This window comes from Neolamprologus brichardi, chromosome 4, assembly GCF_056152115.1.
Source record: "Neolamprologus brichardi isolate AB-2024 chromosome 4, ASM5615211v1, whole genome shotgun sequence".
Lineage (NCBI taxonomy): Eukaryota > Metazoa > Chordata > Actinopteri > Cichliformes > Cichlidae > Neolamprologus > Neolamprologus brichardi.
Window position 1 is genome coordinate 6,238,649 of NC_142107.1, and position 21,633 is coordinate 6,260,281.

At 41.6% G+C, this 21,633-nt stretch overlaps 2 protein-coding genes across 5 annotated transcripts in view; one reads left to right on the forward strand and one right to left on the reverse strand.

Moving 5' to 3' along the window:
* Positions 1-3,167, forward strand: b9d1 (B9 domain containing 1). Of its 2 annotated transcripts, none has more exons than XM_006798057.3 (7): positions 1-176; positions 336-404; positions 581-692; positions 1,330-1,426; positions 1,606-1,668; positions 2,158-2,225; positions 2,552-3,167. In XM_006798057.3, exons 1-7 carry the CDS (start codon positions 114-116, stop codon positions 2,641-2,643), a joined length of 564 nt encoding a protein of 187 aa, XP_006798120.1. In that variant the 5' UTR covers positions 1-113; the 3' UTR covers positions 2,644-3,167. The 2 variants fall into 2 exon arrangements, with proteins under 2 accessions (XP_006798120.1, XP_006798119.1); XM_006798056.3 differs by having other exon boundaries at positions 2,495-3,158.
* epn2 (epsin 2) overlaps positions 2,992-21,633 on the reverse strand; it is a 25,032-nt gene continuing 6,390 nt past the window's right edge. Inside the window, exons 2-11 of one of the 3 annotated variants that reach the window (XR_015718977.1) lie at positions 19,905-20,667; positions 18,878-19,032; positions 13,453-13,565; positions 12,226-12,330; positions 11,615-11,735; positions 9,119-9,268; positions 8,339-8,431; positions 6,888-7,121; positions 5,785-6,660; positions 2,992-5,749 (exon numbers count right to left, since the gene is read on the reverse strand). Coding sequence is in view for 2 of the 3 variants with exons in the window: in XM_006798058.3 (XP_006798121.1) it covers positions 6,329-6,660; positions 6,888-7,121; positions 8,339-8,431; positions 9,119-9,268; positions 11,615-11,735; positions 12,226-12,330; positions 13,453-13,565; positions 18,878-19,032; positions 19,905-20,332 (1,731 nt within the window). In the remaining variant the exon portion in view is untranslated. Of the gene's footprint in view, positions 6,661-6,887; positions 7,122-8,338; positions 8,432-9,118; positions 9,269-11,614; positions 11,736-12,225; positions 12,331-13,452; positions 13,566-18,877; positions 19,033-19,904; positions 20,668-21,633 lie in introns of all 3 variants that reach the window. The other 2 variants (XM_006798058.3, XM_006798059.3) reach the window with 2 other exon arrangements.

A 21,633-nucleotide genomic window follows, 5' to 3' on the forward strand; every position in this document is an offset into this window, starting at 1 on the left:
GAAAAGCGTCGCCCTAGCAACGGAATGATCATCAGCAGGATTCTTCTGCAGCGGATTGAATCTTTCATGAAAGAGAAACGCATTCAGCTTCTGGTTTACTAACTAAAGCCGTAATGGCTGCAAGCAACCCATCCGTGTTTCTTCTCACGGTGAACGGAAATATTGAGGGAGCGAACGTGAGTGGGCTTTCTGTGTTTTAGCCTAGCCTAGCAGCTGATTGTTCAGCTAGCATTAGCACCCTTTGAGGTAACTTGTGCCATGGACTCGTCTCATTTCTCAGTTCGTTTACTCTTGTGTACAGGTGTAAAGCTGATATTATCTTTGTTGTATTTCAGTTTCCAGAGTATGACAACTTGTACTGCAAATATTGTTTTGTCTACGGCCACGACTGGGCTCCCACCACGGTGAGTAGCTGTCAAGTCCTTTTCTGCATCTCGAGATTCAATATAAAATGACAGTTTTATGTATAGTAAAGGAACAATTAGCCTGAAAAGGGGTCATGAAGTCTTTACTAAATAACAAATGGTTAAAGTCCAGCCCCTACTGAAATTTCGTGTGTTTGTTTGTTTTCGTCCTATAGGGGTTGGAGGAAGGCATCACGCAAATTGCTAGTAAAAGCAGCCAAGCGTCGCACAGGCTGATATGGAACTTCCCACTGGCAACAACATTTAAGAGCACAAATCCATCTGGATGTGAGCATTACACAAACACACTCAAAAACACGTGGTTAATTACAAACAGTTGCCCTCTGTTGACAAAAATATTAGATCCTTTAGAAGGAGAAGGGCAAATTAGTTGCGCTGTCTTTCCAGATCAAGAGAAAGTATATGATAGAGTGACAAGAGATGAATTGTAGTACTGACAGACAGCCAACCAAGTATGTGAGAGTCAACCGTCCAAAGTGCACAAGAGAGGTGAAAAAGAGAGTGCAGGCTGGGTGGAGACAAGTGTCAGGGGCAATTTGTGAAAGAAGGATAGCAGCATGAGTGAGGGGGAAGGTTTAAAGGATGGTGGTGTGATCTGTTATGATGTATGGTTTGGAGTCTGGGAGTGATCAGGATGTACGGGACTGGAAATTAATATATTAGAAGGACCACTCAGGTTGAGCAGTTTGGAGACAGTTTGGCATGGAGGGAGGGAAAGTGGAAATATTGGACAAAGGATGCTGAATATGGAGCTGTTAGGCAGGAGGAAAAGAGGAAGACCACAGAGGAAAATGTTAGATAGGTGAGACTGAGGCAGATGATCTGCTATGAAAATAGAAATAGAAGTAATATCTAAAACTTATTGTAGACAGAGAATTTATGTATTAATGGGTTCATTTTCCAGGGCCTCAGCTCGTGGTGAGTGTTTATGGTCCAGATGTTTTTGGCAACGATGTGGTCAGAGGCTACGGAGCAACACACATCCCCTTCACACCAGGACAGTCAGTACTGCTTTCATTTACTTATCATTAGGTTTTTTTGGGGGGGTGGGTTGCCCTACACAAGTACCATTTTCAAATGACTCGTGCTCACCTTTGAGCCATGTCAGCATATAGACACCACCTGCTTCTTTCAGCAGGAAGAGCGTGAAACAGAAAATAACCTTATTTTTATTCTTCAGGCATACGAAAACCATTCCCATGTTTGTTCCTGAGCCCACATGGAGACTTCAGAAGTTCACAGGGTGAGATGTGTGCTCAGTGTGCGGTCTTCTCGTCTCTCTGCCAGCAGCTCGGGTGGCTTATGATCTCAGAGCAGTACAAACTGCGCAACACCTGAGCTAAAGATAGGCTCTTATTACCTGTGTGGTGAGAATAATTAACATTGTTTTCCTGCCTCTGTGATCAGTATGCGGAAAAACACAAACAAAGGTATTCCCACGTTATCTCCTGACAACCTAAGGTCGCGTAACTTTGGTGACATGCCAAAGTTATGTCATTTGTTGTCTTGACAGTGTAACTGAAATAAAACAGCAGCAGCACACTTTTTTAAGGGCTTTTCTTCCTCTTGTTTTAGACACTTGTATCAAAGTATCAAGTTAAGGTTAACTTGCCTTAAAAAGCCTTCCAGAGTAGACTGAGAAAACTGAGTTTATCTCAAGCTAAATGCATATTCTTAAGCCAGTTTGTCGTGCACAGAAAGGTTCACAAATTTTTTCCTCTCCTCTGTTCAGGTGGTTGACGGGACGACGGCCTGAATACACAGATCCTAAAGTGGTGGCCCAGGGTGAAGGCAGAGAAGGTGTGTGGCTCTTGTCTGTATTTCTTTACTGTCCCAAAACTAGCATGCTGTGCTAAAGTCACATCAGGGAACCCGAAAGGAGTCCAGTCTAGTGCAATTAACTTCTTGTTGCTGTTGAAATAGTTGTTTCTCCTATCGCAGTTCTTATTCTAGTGACTGAGCCTTTAGATTCACAACAGATCAAATCCCACAAGTTACTCATTACTCTGCAGCATATTTTCCAGGCTCTGGACTAAAACAAAAACTGTGTCTTATATTTAATGTTGCAGTGACTAGAGTTCATTCACAAGGCTTTGTCTCAGTCTCCTTTCTCATCATGACTAAAGACATGAAGAAGATGGACTATGACACGGGACCATCAGGCCCGGCAAACAAGCCCTCCGCCACATCTGGCTGGTCAACAGAGGAACAACCATAAAACATGTGGTGACATTAACAGACTGAAGGAAATTTGGGCCAAATGACACGTCTCCTCATTAAGGCAACATTTTTTCCCCTCACAGTGACAATCCCGTGTTCAAATGAGACACCAGCAACAATGTGCGCATCTGGAAATATTGTGTAGAGATGGAATTATACTAATGTGCTTTCAGTTATACATTTTGTACCATTTTTGAATTTTTTCACTGTTACTGTATGTTTTTTTAAACTTTTCTAACACAAATAAAGTACACATGTTGAGCACAGATTGCTGTAGTCTGTGGGCAAAACATCCCCAGCCCTAAAAACAACATGCAAGGACAGACAGAGCAGACAGAGCTGAAGTGATACACAGTTTATTTTGAACCAGTTGCAGCTACAGTTGTCCTCATCCGACAGGGGTGCGGAGCCTGCTGCGTTCATTTGTTTAGATGCCGTTAAAATACCACAATGACTTTTCCTACAAAAACCCATTACACAGAATAATAAGGTATACAGAAGAACAGTATGTTACAATAGTACAAATGATAAATTATATTATACAGTTATAATGCCAACAGGTTGAGCACGTATCCAATAAAAAAAAAAAAGAAAAAAGAAAAAGCAGCCTGCTCCCAGTACTATGAGAAAGGTAAATGGACACAAAAAGAAAAGAATAAAGGAGGCTGTTTATGCATACAAAGACAGACAGCCTGTAAGGTCAGTTAGTCCTCTTGATAAAAGCATAGTGAATACATAATGTAACACAGAGGAGCTCGCTACACACAGGCCACATTTTCACTGCACCATAGTCACGACTGTGAACAACGCTGCCAGGGATTCAAGAAAAAACGTTTTCCGGCTGCAGCGTTCTCAGACTGTTTGAGCGCGACGGCTCGAAGCCTTTGTTCTCTTTTCGACGCCTCTATAAACTTTCCTGCAATTGCTGAGAGTGAAGTTTAAGGTCAGGCCCGCAGTGAAAGACAAGGCCGGTGAGAAGGTGACACATCTTGAGCTAGAATATCATAGTAGTGTTTCCATGAACAAGACTTAGTTAGCAAATTTTATCCTGCAAAACACATCAAGCGTTAAGTCTGTTTTTATCTCGTTCACTTTTTCCTTCTTTTATTTTTGCATATATTTAGTTGAGATTAAAAAAATGTAAAAATGCTTGCTGGTCTGCAGGGGTTGCATCCATTCATTCATTCAGGACCCCCAAACGTAAAAAGCAATCACCACCGCCACCCTCGTGAAAAGCATACGCACACGTACGGTCGGAGCTGCCCCTCCTTTTGTTTTTGCCTGAGAGAAATGAAGGTCTGCTTTAAGTGGATGTCACCACGGTCCTGCAGAGTAGCTATCATACCAGAGGAGACCACGAGGGGGCGCCAATCCATATCAAAAGAAAAATTAACAAGGAAGGAAAAACAAGCTTTCCACAGTCACATTGGCAGTTATTGAGAAAGAACTGAAGAAACTATTCTGACTTACACAAAAAAGGGTCTGTACACCAGGTGCAATTCATCCATAGCTGAATGTCATCAACCCACCTTTCACAACCAAAATGACGAAAGACAAGACACTCAGCTCGCTGTCAGTAAATGTGCTGATGTTCAGCCAACAGTAACACTTTCTTACACAAAACTCTGAACAAAATGTAAAACAGCTCTGAAATATAAAACATTTTAACAATGGAGTCTCTGATCTCAAGAGCGTCAATAAACAGAAAGAGAAGGGGGGGGAAAAATGTCAGTAAGCGGTGACTCTACTGTTCAAAGTAATCAGAGTACGGCATCCTCCGAAATCACAGTCGCTATGACTTTGGTAACAGTTGTGCTTCTAAGAGAAGAGAATTACATAGCCTACCCATAGGGTGACACAAACTAGAGTAACAGGAAAAAAATAAAAAAAAAATAAAGATGACACATGGCTTAGCGTACACAGCTCCAAAACTCTGATAAGCTTGGCTATGGATTTACACCTAACACAAACAAAAACAAAATAAAGTAACCAACACAAGAAAACAACCGCACGTTTACGTAACATGACTCGCTGTTGTTTGCTGTGGGATTCCCTGTCCTATCAATAGACTGATCCTGGAACAACCCCCTTTGAAAATGTGTGTGTGAGTGAGTTTGTGTGTTCCCACTAGGTAATGTAATCCTGTAGATAGATTAACGCCAGCAAATCCAGTCAGAGGTAAACTCTTCCCACAATGCCAAGTGTCTGTCATATGCTTTAAAATATATATTTTTTTGTTAAAGCAACAATCACTGATATCTGCTGCAAACATGCGGGCACGCACACGCACACACACACACACACACACACACACTTAAGGTTGTTGATGCCTAAGTTGCCTCTTGTTTGAGTTCCACTTCAGAAACTAATTCCAAATCAGTTTCCACTTATCAGACTGAGAAATGGGAAAACTTGTTCATGAAAGTACACTTGGAAACTAAATGCATTTCTCCTGCAAACGCGCACATATACACACACACACACACACACACACACACACACACACACACACACCCCTCCTTCCACACGTATCCCTTTGAGCCTTGAAACAAACTTTAAAAAAAAACCAAAAACAAAAAAACTGTCCCATGATGCCTCACTGCATCCTATTTATATAGCAAAAAAAAAAAAAAAAAAATACTGATGCTGCCACAGTTCATGTCTTTTTTACTACAAACATTTTGGGGGGGCTCAACATGTAGTAGTTAGTATCAGTACACTTGCATGTGAGCAAAAACACATATTTAAAAACAAACAAACAAAACATCTCCTCTGAGAAGCTTTCATTGTTATTCCTGTGAACCACTGAGGTCAAAGGTCATCTGGAGGGTCTGAAAAAAGTTCAGAGGTTAGGAGAAGTGACCAGATGAGAGTTGTGACCATGAGCCGAGGCACTGTGTTTTTGTGTGTGTGTGTCGACTCGGCTGTTTTAAGCGGCTGGACGTCCTCCCTAAGCTAAGGTGTAACGGTGAGCCCAACAGTCGCAGAAAAAAAAGAAACAAAGAAGAAGAAAAAAGCAAACAATTGTGCAAAATTCCTGCTTTGTAACACACACACACTCACACACACAGAGTATAAACACATCTAACCATTTCTCATCTTTACTCCAGTGAGTGGAAGTTGACTCACTGGAAAATACACAGTGTAAAAGTACTGAGATGTGCACTCTCTCACACACACACCAGCTGACAGGGCTTATAAAAGATTAGCTCTAGTGAAGAGATGAGATCCTGGCATTAGAACAGTCAGACTCTCCTGTCACTCCACTACAGAAGAGGAGAGGAGCGGTCCTAAAGGGAAGAAGTAAGGGAGAAATGATTGAGAAAAGGACAGGGAGGAGAGACTGTGGCCAAGTCCTGCCTCAGTGGAAAAACTGTAAACACTGACGCTACTCTTAAAAGTCTGTGGACTGATGCAAACTCTTTGTGGTCATCAACATTATCATTAGATCAGCATGGAACACAGGACTAGGCAGCTTGTAGGAGAGAAAGAAAGAGAGAAGAAAGGAGTTAGGGAGAGTGGTAAGGTAGGAGAGGGTCCTGCTGGGACTCTGGATTGGAGTTGGTTATAAATGAATAATTGAGATAAGATGCCTCCTTGTTCGTTTTGAAGCTTCTTGAGGGGCTAAAGTTGAAGAGTAAAAGGAAGGGTTACTCCATGATGTCCCTCTCCCTGTCATCCTCTCACAAAAGGAACGGGTTGGTGGTTCCGGTGTTTTGAGTCCCAGCCTGGGGGGGCATGCTCATCAGGGGCTGGGGCATGGACATGGAGGATGGAATCCCTGCGCTCATCCCTATGCCTCCCACAGCACCCACTCCAGGCATCGAGTGGCCCATGGGGGCCATACCTGTCAGAGGGACCATGGGGACGGGCTGAGGAGGCATGGAGGAAAGGCCTATGGGCTCTGCCATGCTGCCAAAGCCAGAGGGCATCGGGCTGACGCGCATCTGGTTGAGGGTGGGGGGAGCTGGCTGGCTCACTTGGAAGGGGTTGGCCGGGGTTGGAGCAGAGCCACCTAAATAAAGTGAGGGGATAACAAACAAAGGAAGAAAACACATTAGTACAACAGTACATTGTGTTTAGTTGGGCTATGTCAATTGGACATTATATTAAGTACTTGCTAAAATACTTCAAAGCTAACACTTTCTTCACCCATCCCACTAAGATTGTTAGAAAATAAATAAATAATAATAATAATAAATATATAAAATATTAGATTTCACATTCTCTTTGCTCTCCCACCTGTTGAAGCCAAGAATGGGTTGACAACTGGCGCAGGCTGGGCCGGTTTGGTCACCAGAGAGTCTAAATTGACCAGAGCAGCATTGGGACCCAGGAAGGACTCAGGAGTCTTTCTAGTTGGGTTTGTGATGATGGAAGTAGATGCTGAGGTGGGAAGGGGATCAAATATGTCCAGGCTGCTACTGCTGGCCAGGCTGAGTTGGGAGGGGACAGAAGATGCAATGCCCATATCACCTGAAGAACAAAAGTAGAGGTAGTCGTATTTTACAGCTGAACGAGCTGCTTTCAGAATTGGGCAAAGCATTATGGATTTAATGCCTACTCCAGTAGGGTACAGCAAATAATTGAGGGCATCTACAATATCGAAGCGTAGTATTTGAACAAAAAGGATTGATTTACTGTGGTATTCTATTTTGTTTTTGTTTTGTTCTCTAAACTTGCTGTCCATTTGGATTTCTCAGAGTCGCCGACCTACTAGCGGACATCTTTATCAGCACATGAGCAAACCAGATTCAGACTGAGTGTAAAACGAAACTGAGTTGATGCCATAAAATGATCAGAAGACGCTATTATGAGAGGACATCAGAGGCAGACAGCCTGGCTGTTTGTTGTGGCAGCAGTCAGATAGCAGTAGAGACATTCACTGATGCACTCATAAACCCAGCTTACTAGCAACAGCACGCGCATGCACACACACACAAACACACACAAACACACACGCAAACGGAAATGTCAAAGATGAAAACTGCTGCCACAAAATAAGAAATGAAGTGTAGCAGATCTTAGAAACAGCCATGGTAAGATGAGATAGGCCTACAATGCCCCATAAATCTTGTAGATTTCAGCTGGAGCTCAAATCCGCTCCGTAGAAGGTCGCTTCACTTTATTCTTTTCCTCACCACCTCGTGAAACTGCATTAGTGCTGTGTTAGTGTTGAGCTAGAGCAAAAGTCATCATCCTCCCACACTCAGACTAGAGAATAACACCGTCCAAACTGTTCACTGGAACCTTATCAGACACAGACCTGAATGGAGCTGTGAATAGGATTAGTTTAAATTTAGATGTAAATTCCCAAATCGAGATTTAACAAGAATCAGGTCATATCTGAGAGGGTTTCCCTAAACTGAGTCTGATAATTTATTTAACAATGTACCTTCAAAAGCTGCCCCAGATTACACCACAGTGAAATGGAACCAGACTGGAGCAAAGAGCTGTTTCCCGGCCACAATTTGATACAATTACTGCCAAATCAGCTTAAAAACCTAATTTTAGTGGTTATAATGCTGCCTTTGCTCCAGTCTGGTGATACTGACATATAAACACAAGACATGTGTGTGTCTCTGCCATGCAGAAGCAACGCATCTGCACAGACAGACACTGAGCAAAACAAAAAAAACAAAAACAACAACACAGACTCCATGTCATTAGAGAGACAAAGACAGGGTGAGTACCAGTGGGGACAGAGGAGGAAGAGCGCAGGCTATCAAACTCTGAGAAGTCTTCTTTGGATGTACCATTGGATGCGCTCAACAGGTCAAAGCTACCTGAAAGGAGAAAATGCATACACAAATGCAAGAATACAAGACAATACACAAAGTAGACAAAAGTTCACATAAACACAGAGCAAATACATAAAAAGACAAATGGAATACAATATGAGTATGAATGACAATGAATACTTTGTGTTGTGTTGCTCTGTTGTGAGTTTGAGTCTTCAAGTCGACTGCATTTTCATTAAAACCTTGGAAAATTATACAATGCAAAAAAGTATAAACAAGAATCATCCAATTTCAGAGTGCTTTAATTCTGTTCAACGGTAACAATCGAAACACAGAGGGGTTCGTGAGTTTCACATGATTGCCAGTGGGTAACATAACGACAGCAGTGGATGCACCGACTCCAGACAATCACACGGACACATGCTGTGTGTCAGGAGGTAAACACACTGCACAGTTGTAAACATTGTAAGCTCTCTATGTGAAACTTAAATTCAGCCATGTATTCTAAAAGTCACCGCAAGATTTTTAAAAAGCTTTTTGAAATCGGATGATTCTTTTTAAAACATTGTGTACTTGCAACTTTAATTTATTAATCACAATGTAAGAAGCAACATGACAGGTCACCTTGGTACTTAGTTGGTAGCAAAGCTGGCTATGTTTAGAGCTAGAGCTAGCTAGAGCTAGAGAGAGAGAGCTAGAGAGAGAGAGAGCGCGAGAGAGCGAGAAGGTTACCTGTGTTGGAGGGTTTGGGGCGGGCTGCTGCAGAACCCCATGGGTCAGAAGCAGGAATGGAGTTGGGCGCCCAGGGATCGCTGCTCTTGATGGGTGGGACTGTAGAAGTGCCCCATGGGTCCACTGAGGTTGCTGGCTTAGGAGCAGAACCTGGAGAGAGGGGGAGACATTCAATGTTCTGTGGGTGAGGGATTAAAGGTAAATACAGGTAAAGAGAGGGGAGTGAATTGGTGAAAAGCAGGGTTAATTTAATGCGCTGAGCCCCCCTGGGCCTCACTTAATACATCAGTCCAACCTTGAGTTGAGGAAGGAAAACCAACAAGCACCTTATCCTTGAAAAATTATTTATGTTACTGAATTACATCACAGAATCCAGAATGAACGGTCAACCAAACACACGACAGATAAGGGATAAAAATGCAGTAAGCTCCCTCATTTCTGGGCTGCCGCTCTTTCAACATCCTCAAATTTTATTATTAGGTACATTTCACAGAGTACAGAGAGCAAACAGTGCGAGGGATCATGTGATTTCATTTAGGACTCCAAAGAATCTGTGTTATAGTTATCTAAAAAGCTCACATATGTGATTCCGTCTGTGATTATGCTGCAACAGAAACTATCGTGCCCTTCCTTAATCAAACATTTAAACAAGTTTTCTGTAAACCCGAGACTAACAAATACTGAAATAAACTGAGTAATTACTGCATAGTTACATTTCAGTTCAATCTATCCACATAGACACTCCCTCTCACACACTAACCTCATCATGACAGAGGACTATTACATATCTGACTCCCCGAGCCTGCTTTTCTCCCAGCATCATGCCCCCTTCCTTCACAATGTCTTCCACTAACTCTCACCCTCACCGTCCCAACCCTCAGTGCAGTAATGCTGCTGAGCCAGTGGAGCAGCATTCCTGTGTAACAAAGAGTCACAGTCCTGCAAGCTGCAGGTGGAGAGCAGAAATCTCTTTCACACACATGCACAAACTTTTCAGTGATAGTATGTAGTAGGGCAGGGCAATATGGACAAAAATATATATCACGATATATATTTGGAAACGATATAACTGACGATATAATTTCTGCGAGACAAAATACAACTCCACAACTTTACTAGCGCAAAAAACCCTGATCCATTCATTTTACTTGCTGTTTTTATATGCATTAAAGCTATATAAACATTTAACAGTGCAAATGCAAATTCCTTGCTGAAAGTTTAACCAAAGGGCATTTCCAGTAGAAATGGGCTGACATATCCTGAGCCCATGTATAATATCCACTGAAGTTAAAAAGAGGCGCTTTGCAACATTATACTTCAGTGTGCCAAATAAAAAAGTCAAATACATATTTCTCGAACCATAAGGTGCACGGGATTATAAGGCACATTAAGCGAAACAAAGCAGTCAGATAAATCAAACTTTATTCAACTCATTCTTCTTGCTTCTTCCACTTCTGTACCATTGATTCATTAATGCTCTATTCTATCACAGCTGCTTTATTCACATGTTGTTGCAGTATATTAATGACTAACCTTCTATTGTGGATGGATTGTCTCAGTTGTTCTCCTGACTGAAGTTTGGTCCGTTTACAGCATCCTGCCATGCGATTGCATTTGTCTCTAACCATCAGGAACCTTCACATTAACTTTTATCGAGTGGAAAAGTGTTAGCGTTCATCCTCGAGCTTCACTGTTTATGTTATGCTAACACAGCTGTGTCGCTAGCGATCACGTAGCACATCATTATAAACCAGCTAGCCCAACTTCAGTAACCTTACAAATGTCACTGCTGTTTAGTTTCCTGTCTTCATTTATGTTGGAAGTGATAGCAGAGCTGTACGTTTGAATTTTTTCCTACATCTTTCAGTCAGAACATGCTATATTATGTTACGGTAACTAGCGAAACTAGCGAGCTAACTTCCGCTAACTTCCTGCTAACTTCTAACTCCGAATTCTGTTTTCATGGATGCCTGGATGTTAAACTTCATAGTTACACCTGGTGAAGCAGCAATGCTGATCACTTCATTAAAGGTGAAAGAATTTAGACAGTTTTAAACTCTCAGTGACGTTTGTTTGACTTCGGGACTTTAAAGGACGGACTTTAGGACCCAGATCACTTCCAGATTTACAAGCGCCTTAATGGACAAATACAGCGGCTTGCATGTTCTACAAAAAAAGTGCTTTGTTGTGTATCTGACGGACAAACACCAAACCAGTTAAGCTGCACCATTTTTACAAAACAATTCCGACTCATCATTTTCACTCAACAACTCAACTTTCCCCATTCACATTCTCCGTTACCGTGCATTCTCCGCGCTTTTTCGGCACTGCGCATGCGCGTTTTACCCATATTCTATCGCGATATGTCATTTTCTTATCGTTGCCTAGCTTTGTACCGATATTACCGTGAACGGTATAATATGGCCCAGCCCTAGCATGTAGATATCGCATGATGTAACAACTTTCAAGAGAGCAAGAGTGTGTGTATGTATATACCATAAGGCTGCCATGGGTCAGCTGATGCAGCAGCAGCTCCAGCCCCAGCTCCTGCGCCCCAGGGGTCAGCACTGGCACCAGGCTCGGGGACATCCATTAGATCCATCAAAGTGGACTGTGGCTACAAAGAGAGACCCGTGGGTTAGAAAATAACAAAACGACAGGAGATAAAAGGAAAATTAAGCATGGAGACAAAAGAGGAAATATACAAAGGGGGTGATTGAAGATATACACGGAATATATGAAATGGGAAAAAGTAGGAAAGACAATCTGTTGGCCATTATCCTGCACATGAATACTGTTCAAACATAGAGAGGGTAGTTATGTCATTACGCATTGAGAACAACACGAGTCATTGTCGTGCAACCGTACGTCTTCAACTCTTTATCTCTCCGTGGCCTCAAACTGCAGCCGGGCACTTATTCAGGCAGAATAATGACAAATAAACTGGGCAGTCTGCTGCCAGTTAGCGGCTTCATTACGGCTACTGAAGGGAGCAGACAGGGTGAGGCAGAAAAAGGAGATGGGGAGAGACAAGACTATTTCAGGAGCGTGTTTGAGATAATGGAATAACTGAGTCACCGCAACCACTACGCTTATGTGCTTTTTACCTCTTTTTTCTTCTTGGCAACTTTTGCAGAGCCTGGGCCTTCTTTCTTACTCTCCTCTAAGGCCATTTGTAGTCTCAGGTCATCTCCTCGGCGTATGCGCTCCTCCTGCACACACACAGAAAGACCAACCCATGTGTAACTTATCTCATTCTTCTCAACATGACATTTTTCAAAGTGGTGTTCAATTAAAGATATGTTTTTGTACTACTAATCTTATTTTTACTGCAAAATAGGCTCATTTATTGTATGTTTACTGAAAACTAGTGCTGTGCAATACTGAAAATATTGACATCAAGCTAATGCAAATAAACACAGGGCCAATAATGCCAATTGTGGACTTAGAAGGGTAGCTTACATACAAAGCTCATGACTCTGAAGACATTTTAATGACCACTAAATCACTGATTTTTTTCCTATATAAATAATTAGTTAACACAACAAAACACTCCTTTCAGCTGTTTTTGAATATGGGCTTTTTGAAGACCTGGAACATAAGTGTGCCTTTCTCTAAGATTGTTTTCACACCTGCTGCGTTTAGTCAGCTTTAATCAAACTCTGGTTCATTTTCCCCTTTGGCCCCCAATCCTATCCAACTACCAGAAGTATATCGCAATTCTGAGCTCAACAACTTGCCACTGCCATGTATGCTTTGTTCTTTAGGATGTGGTACGGTACTAGAGGTCCGCAAATGTCTTTATGAGCTAGAAACTTTACGTTAAATTAACGTAGTTTCTCCATATTCTCCAAAAGTCCAGAACACACCACCTTTATTTATTTTTTCTTCCGCTTATTGGCCAGACACATCAGGCCAAAAGGTGAATTGAACATTCTCATGTTGTTGGCAGTGATGCACAAACCATGGGGCAAAAGCTGATACGGACCAGAGAAAACAAACTATTGGTGTGAGAATGCCATGAAGCAATTTTAAACAACACAAGTCAACTCAATGTCCTATAGTTGACATGACTGTTAACATAAAAGGTTTCAGACATTTTTGATAGTGGAAGTTTAAGGTATTTTTCCCCTCCTTCTTTTCATTAAAAAACAAAAAAAACAAAAAACTTTAATGATAGAAGCTGATAGTGACACCAATGCTGCTATCCAGTTTCCTTAGGGATTATTAAAGTATTCTGACATATATTCGATATTCAAATCAATCTGCCCACCTCGACTTGAAACAGCCATGTCTGGATGTTAGCATACGCATGTGCGACAAAGTGTGCATACCTGCTCTGCGGCCTCTCTGCTCATGGCCAAGGCAAGTTGCAGCTGCAGTTCTTCCTCTCCGCTGGTCTGAGGTCTGGCCTGTTCCAGTTCTGAACCGGCGTTAGGAGACGTAGCTAAGCAGCAAATTCAGAATGTATGTTAATGTTACTGCCACAGGGCAAGACGTCACAGTTCATTATACACTAACTGGTACTTTAAGACAACTTCTGTCATAACAGATGCAATCACACAATATCCAGTAGTAATGCAAGACACATTTAGTATTTTATTAGCCTGCACAGAAAGCACAGTGTGTGTGTATGTGATCATAGGTCTTCATTGCAGGCCCGTGGGAGACGATAGGTCCGTTCAGCTTATTGGATTAAGTCGGGCCATGTGGCAGCACAAAACACGCAGACATCGCACGTGGCAAACAAACAAACATACACGCCAGCTGGCTTGAACATAATAAGAAAGAGCGTAGAGAGACACTCACTATGGCGGCTTCAACTGAACTGAAAGTGTGACTGTGTCTCAGTGTGGAAACAGAAACTCATTTCCATGGGAAACAGAGGCCATCATCATCTTTGTCTTTTCTTGCCATGTCATTCTTTCGACTTTATTTCTCTGTGAATGTTGTGGGTGTGCAAAGAATATATGTATAATGACCTGGATTTTCTACTTAACGTGTGCTTTTCTATGGGATGATAGTTTTTCATATACATATACATATACACACACACACACTTTCTTTCTTTTAACCTGTTACTTGTTTTTCTTTTTTTTGTTTTACTAAAAAAAGAGGAAGTACTGATCAAATTTTCGCTTTGGGGTACTTTTGTTTTTCGTTTGTTCGCCTCTCTCCTTCACACAAACACACCAGCCATTATTTTTTTTCTACTGCCAATTTGGCTACAAATATGCACACTTATTTTTTCATGATCATAATCATGCTTCATTTCTTTTTAAATATACGTCTAACCCTGAGCAGCTGTAGAATCCCAAGGCCAAAAAACCCAAGTAACACAAATATGACGTGTGGAAAGACTAAATGTTAGTTTCACTCTTTGAGGCGACTAACTTTGAAACTTCACTTTGACTAACATCCTCCTACCCTGAAAAGACATTTTTGAAAATACATATTACATCAGCAAGTTATCTGTAAACGTACACAGACAATTTGCCCGATTAAATGTTTCCGTTATAAGAAGATGGTACAAATAAAGACATTTCTCTTAAAATGAAGAGGCCCGGTCTTCTTTGAAATGGTTAAAGAAACCTGATAGCCAGTAACACAAAAACAGCTCATATGTAGCCCGTGCTCTGCAGAAACAAAAGCCTCATTTATCCATTACATAGAAGATCACCATTAACAAAAGTGTCTAAAAAGCTTCACCACTGTCAACTCTGGATGCTTCAAGAAATAATCCGATGAATGGTCGCAAAAGTCAAATCGTTTCATTCAAGAGAGTACCAAAAGTCAAGCATGTGTTTTATTTGAGTGAAACTCTAAAACCATGCAATAAATGACCACAAGAGCAGATACTGTCACATAACAATAAACTGCAGAACTACATTTCTTTCCACTGCTTACTGTACCTTTACCGTTTTAGGTTAGTCAAAAACCGAAAACAGGTTTTTGTTTAGCCAAAAAACAGTCAAAAGTCTTCAGTTAAAGTCTGCAGACTCAGAGAAATGTGCATATTCAAAATCCCATGCAAGTACAAAAAGTGTTGCAAACAACGACAGCAACAACCACACCTGTGCAGGTTTTCTAGGTATTGGCTTCAGATAGGGCTGACACGATTCGTCGACTAGTCACGATTACGGTGACTATCAAAATCGTGGACAACTAATTCAATAGTCGACGTGTCGTTTGAAGCTTTGTAAGATCCTGAAAGACGCAGGAATAAATATTAGGATTTAAAAGTGTAATAACGGACTGAAACAGAAGATGGCAGCACTACATCTACAAGGATGCCAGCTGCTGTTAAACATAGAAGAAGAAGAAGCTGTCTCCGGTATCATAGCTGTGTCCAAATTCAGGGGCTGCATTTGTAGGCTGATTACGTTACAGCGACGCGATGAAGGCTGTCCAAACTCGAAGACTTCTCCAAATGCAGCCGACAAATGCGTCCTTAATTTCCCCAGATTTGAAGGATGGGTCGGGTGTATACGTCGTGACCCAACCTATCCCAGAATTCATAGCGCGGCTCAGCCAATTCCCGTTTCCAACGATGGCGGCAGCTACTTAGTTTTAATATTACTCTTTTTGGGTCACAAAATAAAGTTTTCGGATATTTTCAGGCGAGAATGTAGCTGTGTAAACATCAAATATCTGGTTGATTTATCAAGACATCACATATTTACAAAAGTGCTCCGACATTTTCGGAGATGAGCTGGCCGAGAGGTCAAGGTTCAACTCCTGGCACATCGCTTTCAAACCCCCCGCGGTCTTTCGCTACTCAGGTTTAACATGATATACAAGTCACTTAGATAATTTAAAAATGTTATTATTTGGCTTTTTCAGCGTTTTATTTGTTCCTGAGTAAATCGGTTTGGCTGAGATTAAAGTTATAGTTTTCACGCAGCTGAATAAACGTCAAGCAGACAACTGATTAAACAGAAGTGTGAGATGGTCGAGAGTTTACTCCAGTGTCCTGTTATATTTTAGATAGCAAGGAGCAAACGGCTGAGTTTATTAAACTCCACCGAAACAATCTGCAAATTTTATTAAACGTTTAATAAACTATGATCTTGTCTTTATTTTTAGTTAGCACATACCTTAAACACTTCAAGCTGTAAGCTAATGATAGTTATATAAAAGCAGATGCATGCTAGTGGAATAAGCTGTACGTTTTACGTCCAATGGATGCATGATCTGATTAGTCGACTAATCGCAAAAACAATCGGTGACTAGTCGACTATCAAAATAATCGTTTGTGGCAGCCCTAGCTTCAGATTTGTCTCCATATTTCTGATGTTCTTCCTTTCCTTGCTCCTCATCAAACCCATGTCTCTGCTGCTCCGACTCCAGACTATGCATTTCCTGAGAAAGTAACTGAGGTAAAAGGTGTGTTTGTTTAGCTGGAACAGTGAGCTATGGCTTCAACCTCATCTATGCCTGCCTTGAACAGCTGTACTAAAGCTAAAACAGGCATAGTGTAACCATACAAACACAATTATGTCTGACAAATCAGAGGGGGAAAAAAAAGCTTTGGCTCTTGAAGAACACGTGCTGACTCCCTAGTAAATTTACCATTATGTCATAAACACACACACGCTATGCAGTCATCTAGCAGAAGAAAAATACTTTTTTCCTGTTAGATTTAAAAAGACCACTGAGTCTGAAGACATACTGAGCTGCCACAAAACAGAAAGGCAAATAAACAAAAACTGAAAGCCAACTAAAACACACCAGTTCCCTACCCACCACTGTGGGAATGAACCATATATGGATAATCGAGTCTTCTGGCACATGTTACAGACAAATCTCTGCCTGGTTTCAGAAAACATTTCAACATCCTTAGTTTTCAATCTTTAAAGAGCTGATAAGACGCTAGTTAAATAATTTCTTATCTTGGCATCTCCACTTTGGTTCATGCTGTCTTTAAGGATATTCCAATTCCACAAAAGCTAAGGCATCCAACTACATTAAGGCTGCATGAGCACCATGCAATTCCAGCTATGAAGAGAAGGAGGCTGGCTTTTTGTGCTGAAATGGGCTGATGGCCACTTGTGTCATCTTGCGTGGATTTATGTGGTGTTAATGGCACACAAGATTTTTTTCATGTGTGAGAACCATGAGCAGCCACCATTCTTGCAGACACAGTCTCTTGTCTTTGTACATCAGGGGTATCAAACATATGGTGTGTACATGTGACCTCTTTTTTTTTTTTTTTTTTTGTTAAATGTACTTAACATTTGGAGGTGTTTTTGTATGCATCCACATGTGCAGTGTGCAGTGTGGATGATGCTGTGTGTTAGTCAAATGCATACTGGTTGAAACGTGTACTGGCATCCAGCATGTTTTTAAACACACTGTTGAACTTGTATGCTAGAACTACACTCTTCTCTGTAGCTGGCTGATGGACCAGCAACGACACAGAGTAGCCCACAAACCAGTTGTGCCACTTATTTCTGATACCAACCCCATCTGACAATAGATGCTCTATGCAGCTGCCTACGCGCTACCTTCACTTAACCAAAATTTGACCCATTAGACTGCTTCTGTGACCTAGATAAGTAGCAAAAGAGACAAGGTTTCCAACCTGGCTGTATGTGACACATGAGTATGTGACACTATAAAACTATTTCTATAAAACCTGCCAAATATTTTTTTTTGTTTTAATTACTCGACAGTAATTACTAGATGTTTTAGATTAGATATTTTCCGATTATTTTTTATGCATTTTACTTGTTAAAATGCTGAAACAAAAAGGCAGCCATTATCCAAATGTATAAGAATCAACCACAGAAGATAAAAGATAAAATGTAGAGATTTTTAGGCCCAGGGTGAGGTCAATTTTGGTAACTGGGGGCCGGCTTTACACCTACAGTCTCACACGGCCATTTATTCACACCCTGTCTGGATAACAATACTCGGAAAGTTCGGCTGGAATCCCAAAAATCTCCCCTAGCAACTCCCACAGCCTAACGCCTATTGGCCAGATCCTCCATCAGTTTCTGCACTGATGACTCAGCTGCTGTAGCTTCCGCCTCTGAGCCACGCACTCAAACACAATGTACACACAGGAATGTGGATCATAAATGAGAGCTTGGTGTACACTCCATAAGGATGCTAGACAAGTCTGGGCAGCCTGAAACCAAATGCATGGCAACAAACCCACATCCATAGGCGTACACGCACACACACAGACACAAAGTCATCCTGCTGTGTACAAAGAACTGGGTGGGAGGTCAGAGTGTGAAAGAAAAAGAGTTCAGTTTAGAAACTCCAGCAAAATCACCTAAAGATGTCACCAAGTATGAACAACCCTGTATTGTATTTACTCTACATCATGGAATGAAAGGGATATTATTTCATGCTTTGACAAGAGGTCTGAAATATTATAAAACTGACCCTTAGTGGTTTCTGTGCACTCTGCTACATTGTCACTGTCATGCGTCTCTAGAGAAATGAGTGCATCACTATAAAGGGAAGCAGATTCCTTTGCCATGTGGATAAAAGATGATTGGGGGGTCTTCTTCCTCTTCTGTGTGTGTGTGTGTGGGAAAGAGAGAATTAAGGAATGCAGGAGCGCTAGCCAGAGATAGGACAGGGGGAGGGGCAGGGGCAGATTTCAGGATGTAGGCCAAAGTTACACCAACTGTGATACAGTAACCATAATAGAGTACACTGCATGATTTTTTTTTTTTGCTTAAACATATGGCATGACACCTTTCTATGTGTTAAGCCGACTGGTAATTATAATCCAGTACTCACAGCCATGGTAGGAAGCAGGTGATCCCTCTGATCTGCCATACTCTTCACTGTAGGAAGTGGAGAGGTTGGGTTGAGATGAGCCTCGGCCAAATCCCATATGACTGCTCCCTGTGGACACCTGGGCCATACGCTCTTTGGTCTTCAAAGCCTGAGACCTAGCAGGACAAAAGGGATAATATATGATCAATATCTGTGATTAATCATCTTGACTTAAGCTAAGAAACTCTAGTTTTAAATCTAACAGAACGAATAAGAATGAGATACTAGGGTGACACGACGATGAAGCCATGAAACCAAACAAAGTGAGAACATCTAATAGCAGAATTATTACGAGAATCAGGGTTTCAAGTGGTTTCAATCCTAAAGTGCCAAAATGATTATTTTAGATTAAACATGCTGTCAAACAAATCCCCACAGACCAATTAAGATAATACTGGAAACACTACAGTTGCAACCAAAACATTTTCTCTGTTCTGTGTACAGTTCGAGACTGTGTGTGTGTGTGTGTGTGTGTGTGTGTGTGTGTGTGTGTGAGATAAAAAGGCAGGTGTCAAAACTGCAAGTCTTGGAATGATCACATATTTCTAAATACGCCACTGAGTTGAAGTGGAGGAAGGGGGGAAAAATAAATAAAATAAAAATCACTGAAAGAACAAAGTCATGCCAGACTGTTAAGACAGGAAATGTATTAAATCTGTAGCCAGCAACATTCTTTGCACACATTACAAGTGATAAAGATAAGAAGTGTTACAGAGTTATTTCCAAGGATTAACTGTTTTAGTAAGAAGGCATGGAGCTCTTAAACTACACATAAGAATCTCACGTAATACAGATGTTTTGATCTAGTCACATAGACTAAGACAGCCTTTTGAACTTTGTTGCTTCCTCTGTATTAAAGGTCGTGGTTAGTTTGACCTCTCTAAGATTTGATGCCTGTGCTGCAAGAAGAAGAGCAGAAGTGCAGGAAGGACGGCGATGCACTTTGCTGCAAGAAAATAATAATAATAAAAAAAGAAAAAGGTCTCACCTCTCTCCTTTGAGGCGGTCTTCGTCTTTGAGTAGGACCACTAGCTGCTTGCTCTTCTCCCTGACGTTGATGCCCTGGTCCTTGCCATCTCTGTCGATGTACTGGAAGTCCTTCAGAGTCTGGATGGCGAAGATGTTTTCTTTGCACTGCAGCGCTACTCTCTCTGAGCCCGTCTTGATCAGGTAGTCGAGCAAGGTGAGCGCCTTGTAGACGTGGCGCCAGTTCTTGCCGTGGTCGTTGAGTCGTTTCCAGATCATGTTCATGATCTCGCTGAAGGCCACCACGTTGTAAGTGAGGTCGGCGATGTCCGACATGAGTGAAGACGACGGCCCCCAGGGGTCGTTGGACGTGGCCTCTCTGACTTTCTTCTCCGCTTCGGAGTAGTTGTTAACCATGTTCTTCATCTGCCGGCGGATGGTGCTTGGCATGGTGGCGGTTAAGATGGGACAGACGAGAAGAAATCAAACGTACACTCTCACACAAGGAGAGCAGCTGGGACACCAACAATATTTGGGTTACACACACCCAGAAGTTACAAACGTGCCCTTCAGGTGAAGCTTGTGTTGTTTGCCCGCGTTTCTGTGTCCTTTGTCACGGCGGTGTTTTGTTAATGTTTTCGTGTAACAAAGTGGTTTGTGGATGTACGCGGTTGTTTATGAGGCTCCTCCAGGCCAGTGCAGTGTTCCCGAGTCCTCCAACACAGCGTCTGTTAAAACCATTTCCACACCCACAGTGCCGGCTGAACACATGACCATGCCATCACCTAGACCAAGACGACAAATAACAGGTTAGTTTACAGAACCATATGAAAAACAAATATAGGCAAGGGCCAGAAACCAAAAAAAACAAGCACACTCTACAATACTTGCAATCACTCAGAGTGCCTTAAACACAACATCAGCTTAATATGCATCTTCTTTAATAAGTTTCACACCCCTAAAGTAATGTCACATGCCAGCAATAACAAATCAAAACCTCAATAGCCCAAGAAAAACCTACGCGTTGCTATATTTCAGATTTCTGAACATCTGAAGTCACACGCTAATCTGAATGTCTTTCATGAAGTTCCACAGCTAGACAGTAAGCTCACATCAATGTGTAATCACAAGAGCAGCTGTAAGCGCCTTTTGAAACTAGACAAACATGTTTCATACTTTCACACTTAGATAAGCAATTTCCATGCATGCCCCCTCCATATCATACAAAGTCACGGTGCTGCGAACAAGAATTGTTTCCACTTTTATCATTTCACTTAAGTTTACAGTAACTTTGACACGATGGCAAATTACTAGGACGGATGGTGGAGATTTTTGTTAAACTAAACACAAATCTGTGTGGTCACACCATTCCCAAGCACTTCCAAGACTGCTTCAGGTGCATATTCTTTGTGTGAGCTTGGAGGACAATGTGAAGACAATTACATTGAAACAACATGCCATATAAAGAGCTGTGCAATGATCTAACATTTTAATCTTGATCACCAGGTTATGGAGTACAAATAAGTCCTTAAAATATTGTTCAGGGATTTTTTTAAAAACCTGATAAGGTGTAAATATAACACAGCGAGCAGTGTGTATGTATAATATTGCTCTAAGATCATAGAAGTTATCAAGATAATTCACTTTGATAGCAGCTGACCAGCAGTAACTTGACCACAGCAGGCACAAAACAGTTAACTAATTTTTAGCATAGCTGAATTTTAAGTTTTGCTTTTATGCTTTTTGGGTTG

Bases quoted from the DNA above. Each gene is read 5' to 3' on its own strand.
- b9d1 (XM_006798056.3), top strand. From the start codon at position 114: ATGGCTGCAAGCAACCCATCCGTGTTTCTTCTCACGGTGAACGGAAAT. The intron at 693-1,329 runs GTGAGCATTACA...TTCATTTTCCAG, and splicing joins GAGCACAAATCCATCTGGAT to GGCCTCAGCTCGTGGTGAGT. The intron at 1,669-2,157 runs GTGAGATGTGTG...TCCTCTGTTCAG, and splicing joins AGACTTCAGAAGTTCACAGG to GTGGTTGACGGGACGACGGC.